This window comes from Gavialis gangeticus, unplaced genomic scaffold (assembly GCF_001723915.1).
Source record: "Gavialis gangeticus isolate Ggan-Ray unplaced genomic scaffold, GavGan_comp1, whole genome shotgun sequence".
NCBI classification, from domain to species: Eukaryota; Metazoa; Chordata; order Crocodylia; family Gavialidae; genus Gavialis; species Gavialis gangeticus.
This window is the reverse complement of record NW_017728995.1, coordinates 5463218-5473684: the sequence shown is the minus strand read 5'-3', so window position 1 is coordinate 5473684 and position 10467 is coordinate 5463218. Positions and strand designations below refer to the sequence as shown.

Here is a 10467-nt window from a genome sequence, read left to right as displayed (position 1 = left end):
GGGCAGGCGGCGCTCCGGGTCGGGCGGCGGCGCCCGGGGCGAGGGGAGGCTGCTGCGGAGCGGCCGCCGAGATGAGCTAATCCTGCCCGTGTGAGCCCCGCTCCCACCGCCGCCACTGGGCGGAGCCGGCCGCCGCGCCCGCCTCTTCTCCCCGGGGGCGGGAACAGGCCAGAGCCGGAGGCGGCGGAAGAGGCGGGGCGGAGCGGTGCTGCGACCCCCTCCACTCTCCCGGAGGCCGCGGTGCGGCGGAGGCCCCGGCTGGCAGCAACGGTCCCGGGTAGGAGCCGTTGGCACCTCTGTTCCTGCCGGGCCGGGCGGGCGCGCTGCGGGTCCAGCTGCTCCTTCCTCCCCCAGCAAAAGACCCCCGGCAGCCGCCTGCTCCCGGCGGGCACCCGCGTCGCTTCGCCTCCCCCGCGAGGAGACTAGTCCGGGGCCGGGCGGAGCCGGCTCCGCGGGCAGCCCAGGGCGAACACGGGCCCTCTTGCAATTCTTCACCAAGATGTCAACGTTGGGCCGGGTTTTTAAGTATGGCACAAAGAAAACCCACCCCCAACACAACAAAAAACCCAAAAACACATACAGCTGCTGATTTAAACAAAACAAAAGTCCTGAGAGATTTGAATGTGTTCACAAATGTTTCAATAGGAAAAACAAAACACCTTTTTTTGAACATACAAGTTGAAAACTACTTTATTGTTTTTGTGAGCATAGGTTATCCTTTTTCCCCCTCCTATCCCCAGTTTTCCAGTGGATGTACCAGGCTGTTTTTAGACTGGTTCTATCCTGAAACCCAGTCCTGCGCGCACATACGTGTGCATTAGTGTCACCCAGTGGGAAACCTGGTAGTAGAAGTTAAGGATTCATCAGCAGAGTCTGCAGAATCAAGTCCAGTTAATAAATAAATAAAATAAATGCTTTAAAAGCTACAACCACAGGCCATGATTCCTAAATGTTTAGTAATGTGCTTGATTTAAAGCAGATGTGCAAGCCTTCTCAGGTCAAGACCTCATTAAACTAAGGGCCTGCTGTGCTAGACACTGGATAAATACATTTTTTCTGTAGCAGATCTAAAGAATGTGTATTGAGGGATTTATTGTTTCTCCTTTGGGATGACCTGTATAATTTATCCTTACTTGACCTCTTGTGTATAATGTACTCACCTCAAGATTTTTTTTGTTTGTTTGTTTGCAGTAAAGCTGGGGTTTTTTTGTTCGTTTGTTTTGTTTTTAAAGTCACAACACTTATTCCCCCTTTTGCCTTTCATATTTTAAATAGAAGCCCACTTGACAATAAGGCACTTTATAAATCAGCATTAATACTGGCTAAAAACCTTATCCTGCAAAAAACTTAAGTACCTGCATAACTTCACATACTTGAATACTTCCATTGACTTTAATGGGACCATTCACAGTTTACAAGATTAAGCACATGTGTAAGTCTTTATAGGATCAAGGCTGACTTGTATTGGAAGCAGAAATTCCATAGAGTATATGCAACCAAGGAATTCATTAATCACCAGCAGCACATGGCATATGATGCTGTATTGCAAAAGTAGTGCACAAATTAGCTGTGCATAAATTAAGATTGTTTTTCTATCTCAGGCTTTTGATTCAAGTAAGCAACTATGTGAGCTTTGCTGTCAAAGTTGACAATGCCACTGGAACCACATCAATGGAATTCCAACTTTATTGGGCACATTTTGGTTCCCTTGTTCCTTATTAGTACCATTCTGTTGCAACCAGCATTTGTAATTAGCATGCATTCACTTACAAGCGAATTAAATGACAGAATACTAATTATAAAAGCTGCCAGAATTATAAAAGTGACAGAATGCTACTAATATGGAACAATGCAACTCTATTAATTATAGAATTGTGCATCTACATTTGATTGTATATTTCTCTGTTTGTTAAATATTTTTTATTTATTGATGTGATGCTCGAGAAAGGAAGTGCTTTGTTTGTTTGCCACTATTCACGGCATGTAAAAATAAAAACATCTTCATATGATCAGGGCTACCATGAGTTAGGGGCCACTTCTACTAGGCATGTATATCCAAAAAAGATATAAATCACATTACACATGCATGTTGTCCCAAAGTCAAATTCATATTTCAAAGTTGTATGCGTGCTCCCGGAATGTGACCCAGAAGACACAGGAGGTACAACAGTTCTCTTTCAGCTCTCCCAGCAACTCCAGAGTTAACTTTCTTAGGCCTGGTACATGCATCTTCTAGCTCAGCATACACAGACCTCAGAAATCAAGGCAAGTGTTCCTCACAATCTGGAATATGGCCTGCTGATCAAACTCAATGCCAGTGCATATTCACTCATTTAAGATGCTTATGCCCTTTGCACAGTTAATCTATGTAGGAATGCCTGGCAAGTCAAAACGTTGTCAGAAACAATATAAATGTTGTCAACTCCATCATTTTATCATCATGATTTTCTAAAAACCCATTTCCTGGTGTCATTTAACCGAGTCAGAATTTCAGCATTCAATTTAACTTTTTAAAACTTTCAAAATGATGGAAAATAATTTCAAAGCATAACTCTCAAAGGCTCAAGCCTGGAATTCATTACTTAGAACAAATTATGTTCTTAAAGCCAATCTTGTGATTTCCAAGGCATTAAAAAAAAATTGTAATAATATTTGCAGTTGGCAGTACTGTGTTCATTTGAGTCCATTTTGAAGGTAAAAGTAGTGGAAATTGGCACTTGAATATTTATAAAAAGAAACTTTTATTATTAACATTTTGCAAAAAAAAACCACTTTCAAATTTATGCATCTTTGAAAATGCTCATCTGAAATCAAAGAGATTTTTGGAAGGTAACACTAGTAATATCTTGGAAGTTTCACAAAAGGGTTTAAGATAAGTGGGGGAGGGGACAACAAGACTTCTAGTCAGAGAATAAATTGAAGCAGAATTAGCCCGTCTCAAGTATCACATTCTTCTCTACTAAAGTGAATTCCAAAAAAGGTCTTTTGTGCTAAGAATAATATCAAAGCGTGAATGTTTCTGCTCTAAAGATTTTGATCATATCATGCTAACAAATTTCTTTAAAGAAATCAACAGAATTGAAGAATGGAAGAATTGATCTCCAAAGTTGCAAAAATAACCAACGGGGAAGAGAGAAAACAGGTATTTCTGACAGTGTCTTATTAATATGCAAAGGTATAAATATGAATATTTTAGGAGAAAGATAGGATCGCACCTGCTGAAGTTTACTATCGAACTTAGTAGCGCTTGGTATTCTTGCCATCATTGTAACATCAATAGTTAAGAGAAAAGGAGCTAGACAGCAGGAGCTGAAGCTACTTCTTACCTTTAAGAAAATTTAGTAGGTTTCTTTACAAACAGGAAGTCGTATAACACTATGCATGGTGAGAGCACAATCACTTTGAACTTTGGAGAGCTAGTGAGAAATCCAGGTCCCACTGAAGTCAGATTACCCATTGACTTCAATGGAGCTAGAATTTTATTCCTGAGTGCTAAGTACAGTCCCAATTCTTGAGATGCAATTTCTCAGCACCTTTGAGGATCAGGGTGAAGATCACTTGAGCAAACACTAGAACAGAGCAAACAAGGCCTTCTTTATGTTGTGCACACAAGACATGTAATTCCACCTTTTATTCACTAGGAGGTGGCTAGTTCCTTTTTTCTCATCTATAGTTTTAGGGAGTAAAACTATAGATATACATATGAAATTCAGGAAACATACATGATTGTAGTTATAGATAATCTTACAAAGGTTTATCCTTTCAGACAAACTTTTTTCCTTTTTTTTTACTACTACTTTCCATGCTGGAGTTTCAGGAGGCATGTTCCACTGTTTTCATTTTATTTTTTTTTTTAGTCCAATAAATTCCTTTATGTTTACACTCACTCCAGCCAGAGGGATTTGAATAAAGGTATGTTGAGTCTGTGGACTTCATGAAACCCAAATTCCAGTTCTGCCTCAAAGTTGAAAAAAAAAAAAAAATGTAGAAAACTATACAAGACTCGACTGAAGGCACTAATAGCCTTGAAAATATAAAGTGATAAAAGATACTTTCAGACTTGTTGGTAACCAGTGGCTGGGCTGCCTGTCCACAGGAGGAAGGGGCATAAGATGTTAAGTGAAACAGGTATATTTGGTTATACTTCCTAAAGAATAGTCTTGCTAGCTGCATCCTGAATCTGTTAGCTAACCCTTATATGCCCATTATTATTGCATCTACAAAGTCAGTTGTAAGGGGGGTTCTTTGTCTTTTTTTATTATTATTATTTTGGTGGGATGGGGATTAGAAACTTGTTTTCAGATTTTCAGTACCAAAATACTAACACTTCTTTTGTTTATAGGAGCCATATCACAAGCAATTAACACAGTACTAGGGCATTTTTGTCCTCCAAGCCAATCTTTAAATCAAACCCAGATCAAGACTAAATGCTATATTCACTCTTTCAGCTGTGGTAGCAATGAGCTCTTCAAAAGAAAAAAAAAGTAAGAGTTGTCATTTTTCAGTTCTACACATCCCACAGGAGTACACCTTTTCTGATTAGTGCCTGAAAACATATTCAGCATAGAAGCTCCAGGTTACCTTCTTAAGAAACAGGAATGTAGTTTTGTAAGCAGTTTTGTGTCCCCTCCCCGTTACAAAGTTCCTGATTACTTAAACAAGAAGTTACTAATTTTCTGTTTAAAGTTGGTCTTGTACTACATGATAGTTATGCAATTGCAAAGGATATCAAGAAATGCTTTGTTTGTGAAATAAACATATTTCTAAGAGGATCTAGTAAAAGGGTTTTTTTCCTTTTTTTTTTTAAATCCTCATAAGCTATTGTTGTGGTTGTTATCAAACAGCGGTATAGCAAGCCACAGCTGGCTTAGGTAAACCTGTTGCTCCCTGGTATCTGTTCACTCCTATACCTCACAGCTTTTAAAACAGCAATATAAACAAAGTATACAACATCAATCACTTAGCTTCAATACAAGCTCTCTTACAGGACTACCTCCACTCCAGTCTCGGCAGAACTCCTCCTATGAGCCTTACCAGGTCCAATCAAAGGCCCTATTTGTGGGTCTAGGTCTTATTAAGGCCTTGCCCCCTCCTTTTCTGGCTACCTGATCTGCCTCTCTCTTAATAGGCTGCTAGCCTTTTCTCCTGGCTCTCATTCCTGGAGTCTTCAGGTCAGCTGTGACCACTCTCCTATTAGGGCTGGTTAATTAGTGTCTGGAATCTTGCAGCTGCTTGGCTCTGCAAGCTGGCTGCACTTCCAGTACTTGAGGAAGGGGCAGCAGCTTTCTCCAGAATCTCTGGGTTTCCAGCAGCTCCTATAGTGTCTGGACACTTAGCAGCAGCTCTTGGAGCCAAGCAGTGGCTCTTCCAGGGCTCTGCAACCTAACAGTAGTTCCCACAGAACCCTAGTGCCCCTCAATACACAGCTCAGGGTCCTTTTAAAGGTGCCATGTCTCTCTCTCCAGGCTTCCCCTCCTTAGTAATGGGATAGAGGCCCTGTTACAAATGGCAAAAACAGGACACTTATTACCAGTAGGGTGGCCATTATAGAGGACATTCCAGTTTTCTGCAACTCTGTTGTCTATTGATATGAAACCTGATGCCTTTATGTCCTCAATTTCTCTCTTCAAGAGAAAAATAGAGGACACAAATGTGTTAGGTTTCATATAAATAGAGGACAGACAACAACCAGACTGTCCTCTATGATAGCCACCCTAATTACCAGAGGCATATAGGACTGGAAGGCTCTTCTTGGGCCATCAAATCCTGTTTCCTACATTTACAAAAAACATGTTTCCTACATGGCCAAAGGATTCACAAGAACATCCCCTCCAGCCCCTCTCATGAAGCCACAAAGTATGTAGTAAAAAGATCTTACCATGTGATACACAGGAGCAGAAGAAATGAATTTGGATATGATAACTGCTTAATATAAATTAAGGAGTTCATCTTCTATGAAGGACCAATAATTTCTTAGCCTTTTCTTCCAAAATTGATAGTATCAAAATCAGAGTTGTTTTAAAAAGCATCTCTCCTAGTTGCATAAGGCAGTGATTCTAACAGAGTTAGTCACTGTAAAGAGGTTAAGATTCTTGAACCTAAATTATAACATTCTCTTTAATTTGCTGAAATGTCCAACAGTGGGAGGTTCCTGCACAGATTAAAGAAAGATTGCATTAAAGAAATACTGTAGCAAGGTCGCAAAGTCAAGCACTCAAAGGTTAAGCAAATGCCACAAAGAAGGTTGCCTCTAAAAACTTGATTTGGCCCTCTGCGCAAATGCATTGTTATTGTCTTTAATTACATTACTGTATCCTGCAACAGGAGTTAATAAGCTCGGGAGCCCTTTTTGAAAAGGGATGTTATGTTGGCAACCTGCCGTCTGCTAGCACAGAGGCAGTTTGTAGGGATAAATTACATACCTTTGCCAGCAATTCTGCATTTCCTTCAGAACTGGGGTGAATACCATCTGGTCCTAGTGATTTAATAATGTTTAATGTATTGATTGTTCTAAAATTTCTATTATCACTTCAATGCAGCCCAGCTCTTCACATCTGCCATAGTTACTAGATTCTAAGATGAGCTGTCCCCATCCCCCATTTAATGGTGTGTGGGGTGGGGAAGTCCCTCATCTTGTAAGCAAGTTATTGAGGGGAAGGGGGTGGGCAGGTAGCTGCTCTGGCTCCAACCCAGGGTTGAGGCAGGAGCTGCAACTGCTGCTACATTGCCCTGCTGCCTCTATCCCTGCCCCTCAGACCTCCATCTTCAAAGATCTGTACAACATTAAAAAATTCATCCTTCATGAAACCCTAAGGTGGGTAGGCAAATATTACATGACAGAGAGGTTAAAAGGCTAGGCCAGAGCAACTTAGCGGCAGAACTCAGGTATGCCTGGCTCCCAGTCCCATCTTAATATACTTCCACTCAGGTTTTTATCTTACTGAATGTGGTGAGAAAGATTGTACTGATTAAAACCTAGCAATACATCCTGTCATGGAAGCTACTTCTTTTTAACCCCTTAATTCATCTGACTTCACAAATGTTATCTTTTAAAACACTGGGAATAGTGTATTTAGGATAATAGGATTTCAATCTTCTTCAATGACTGAGATGCAAAGTGCTTCACAGAATAAAGTGAATAATTTTCCTGGTTTCAGCTATGATTTCCCTTGACACTACCTCTGAATGAATTGCCTTTTTAGTTCCCAGGTTTCCTTAATTGCTAGCTCAGTGTTTTATTATCAAACTTTTTACGGGTGTTTAATAATACATAATTTTACTACATTATCTAACGTATTTTTCCTTACTTAATTCTAGCAATTTATCATGTGTACATACAGCATATCCTGCTGTGTACTGATACTGTCCTCCTAGTCTTTCCCTTATCAAAAAGATGCTATCCTGCTAGTCTTTTCCTTATCAAAAAAGATGCTCAAAACTAGTTCTATAATTAAATTTTCTTCTCATACCTGTATCAATTACAGATATTAGTGGGTGCGTCTACATGAGACATGTAATGTGCTACTGCCTAATAACAGAAGTGTGCCAGGCAAAAACCATGTTAATATGCTACTGTGCAATGGTATTAGGCTACTGTGCAGTAAGTATCAGTAAAAACTGAGCTGGTACTACTGCGCAGTAATTGTAGTTACTGCACATTTAGTTAGTTCTTCATTAAGCAAGTACTAAACTAAATACATAGTAACTACTGCACATTAATGAATATGTAGATGCTCCCACTATATATACATAGTCTGTGAGCAATTTTCAATACTCTTTATACAGGCTTTAGTAATATTTGTAGAATCATTCAAATGACAAGTATCAGATATATTTAGTTTGATAGGCAGATCAATAATTGCCCAAAGAAAGTCCTTACTCCCTGATTCAATTAATGAGACATAGGGAATATATCATATGAATGATCTGTTAGCATGTGTGTGATATATATCTATATATAGACTTATATTTATATCTATATCTATATATATATAAGTGTGTGTGTGTGTATACAAATACAACCTCTTTTTCTTCTTCTCTTGCAGGCTTCCTCTCACTACTCTCTTTACACCAATACCGTGTTTGTCTCCACTTACATTGCAATTATGTTGGCTCCTAGCTCTGAATGGCTCCTTTCTTTCTTTGTGATGTTACGGTTCCAAGGGAAAAAGGAAGTGGCATGGGACCAGTCAGAATGATTGGGCCCAGATTGTGCTCAGATGGGGTCACCTCCAACAAGTGGCTGCCAGGATCTGTGACTCTCACTTCCCTCAGAATCCTCTAGGTTGGGCACCAAGCAAACGCAAGGCCCTCACAGTACCACCTATGATCTCTTTAGGATTCTGTAGGTCGGTGATTCTTAACCGGGGAGCCATGGCACTCTGGGGTGTGGTGAGATCCTTTGAAGGGTGATGCACAACATTAGCACTGTAAGGTGTGTAACCATGACTCCCAAGATAAAACCAGAGATGTCAAATAGGAACCTACAGTGTTAATAACATGCTGACCTGCTGGAGAGCTTCCTGAGTCCCTGGTCTGTTCAGCTAAGTATAGACAGTCAAAAAGCCCAAGGCTGAATCAATTCAGTCTTTGCAGGGTAGTTTAAACTGCAGAGATTAAACTGAGAAACAACTGGACAGATATTTACTTTTTGCAACCACACGCCTGCACTGACTCAGGCCAGAAGCTGGGAGGCGCTAGAGCATGGCTCTCTGGCATGTAGCCAGCATGGGCTGTGTGTTTGCTTCCTCTTCCTGCTGCCCCCAAGGTCCAGAATCACAGCAGTCCAGAATCACAACAGCAGGACTCCACAGGGTTGCTCATCACTTCCTCTTCCTGCTTCCAGGGACCTCTGGAATTTGTAGTTCAGTCACAGCCAGGAATAAGTTTAGCAGGACAGAGCAGCTCTGTCCTGGGAAAAAAGTTTAACCCCCCGGATGGGCTTTGCTTGGGATGGGGGTAGTCCCTGTCTCTCCCCTCCCCAACCCTTGTCCGCTGGAGCAGACAGCCCAGTCCAGCCCTGCAAAGCATGCTGGGATGCTGGGGGACTGTGATTTAACTTGAACCAGGAAGGGATCTTGGGCAGAAGTTTCATAAACCAGTTTGACCTAAATCAGTTAAGTCTGATGCTACATTCAACCAGGTTTATCTTAAACCAGTTTCTGCCATTTGGAAACTGGTTTCTACACACTGAACTTCTGTTTTTACAGGTTCAAGCCAGTTTTTGATCACTTAATCTGGTTTATGTGTAACTTTTGTCCCTGGCCTTCCAAGTTTCCAGGCAGTTTCACTGGGCAGCATCCACTGGCTCCTTGGACTCATTTGAGCCAGCCAGCATGATCTGGTGTGCTGTTTGGTGTCCCCCGTCATTGTGCTATGAACCAATGACATTCACTCCCATCCCTGTTCTGTCTTGTTTTTGTTCCCAGTGCTCAGTGACATATCTGTAGAGGCTCCTCTCATCAAGGGGGTCTTACAGCTTACGCGCTTTGGCTGGAGCTCTGCAACGGCACATCCAAAGGCCTGGCCTCACCCCCACAGCAGAATCCCTCTGGTATCTTCCTGTAGTCAACAAGAGTGGAAACTAAGCACCGGGTGAGTCTCAGGAAGGCTGCCCTCAACCCAGCAGGGGTGCCTCAGACTGGGACAGTCATTGCATAAACTAGTTTGAGCCAAATCAGGTAAGTCTGATACTACCTTCAACCAAGTTTATCTCAAACCGGTTTCAGCCATTCTCAAACTGGTTTATATGCACTGAGCATCTCTTCTGCTACAGGTTTAAACCAGTTTCTGATCACTTAAACCGGTTTATGTGTAAGGGCTGTCCCTAGGCCTTGTATCCACACAGGCTCAGAAACAGGCTAGAGGACTTCCCAGGGTCACTGCCCATGCAGGTCGCACACCATCACCGGGCAGGGATGGGGCAGGCGGGGCATGGAGGCTGCGCTGCTGCAGCAGCCGTGCAGGCGGCTGGGCAGGAGTAGCATTGCCCGGGCCAGCCTCACGCGGACGCTGCCGCGCAGCCGCGACCCACCGGGACCGCTCTGTTGCACTCCGCCCACCCATTTCCTTTTTCTACCCTCCTCTTCCCCGCTCTGCTGTGATAGGACAGCTTCCTCCTGACGTCACCCGCCTTCGCGCCAATGGGACGGGACCACGCCTGCCCAGCGCTGCTGAGTGGGGAGTTCGGTTTTCCTGGCTGGGGGTGGGAGCTTTGTGCAGGCGCTTGTTTCCGGGGGGCAGCTAAGACTAGCGGACCGAGCCGGCTGGGGGGGCGGGGCAGCGCTGCGCTGGGCCCGCTGATTGGCTGGGCGAGCGGGACGGGAGCTGCGAGCGGACCGGTGCGAGGTGGCAGCTGGCGCGGCATGGACGGGTGAGGCGGCGCACGCCATGTCTCCCACCGTGTCCCACAAGGACAGCAGCCGGCAGCGCCGGCCCGGTGGCTATCACAGCGCGCTGGAGCCGGGC

At 43.2% G+C, this 10467-nt stretch overlaps 2 protein-coding genes across 2 annotated transcripts in view; one reads left to right on the top strand and one right to left on the bottom strand.

The window, feature by feature from the left end:
• Nucleotides 1–6803, bottom strand: part of GMPS (guanine monophosphate synthase) — a 94902-nt gene extending 88099 nt beyond the window's left edge. Inside the window, exons 1-3 of the mRNA XM_019503031.1 lie at nucleotides 6758–6803; nucleotides 6423–6475; nucleotides 4986–5021 (exon numbers count right to left, since the gene is read on the bottom strand). Of these exons, the coding sequence (XP_019358576.1) occupies nucleotides 4986–5021; nucleotides 6423–6475; nucleotides 6758–6803 (135 nt within the window). The remainder of the gene's footprint in view (nucleotides 1–4985; nucleotides 5022–6422; nucleotides 6476–6757) is intronic.
• A 3500-nt stretch (nucleotides 6804–10303) lies between these two features.
• Nucleotides 10304–10467, top strand: part of SLC33A1 (solute carrier family 33 member 1) — an 11918-nt gene continuing 11754 nt past the window's right edge. The window contains exon 1 of the mRNA XM_019503184.1: nucleotides 10304–10454. Within this exon, the coding sequence (XP_019358729.1) occupies nucleotides 10390–10454 (65 nt within the window). The 5' untranslated portion in view covers nucleotides 10304–10389. The remainder of the gene's footprint in view (nucleotides 10455–10467) is intronic.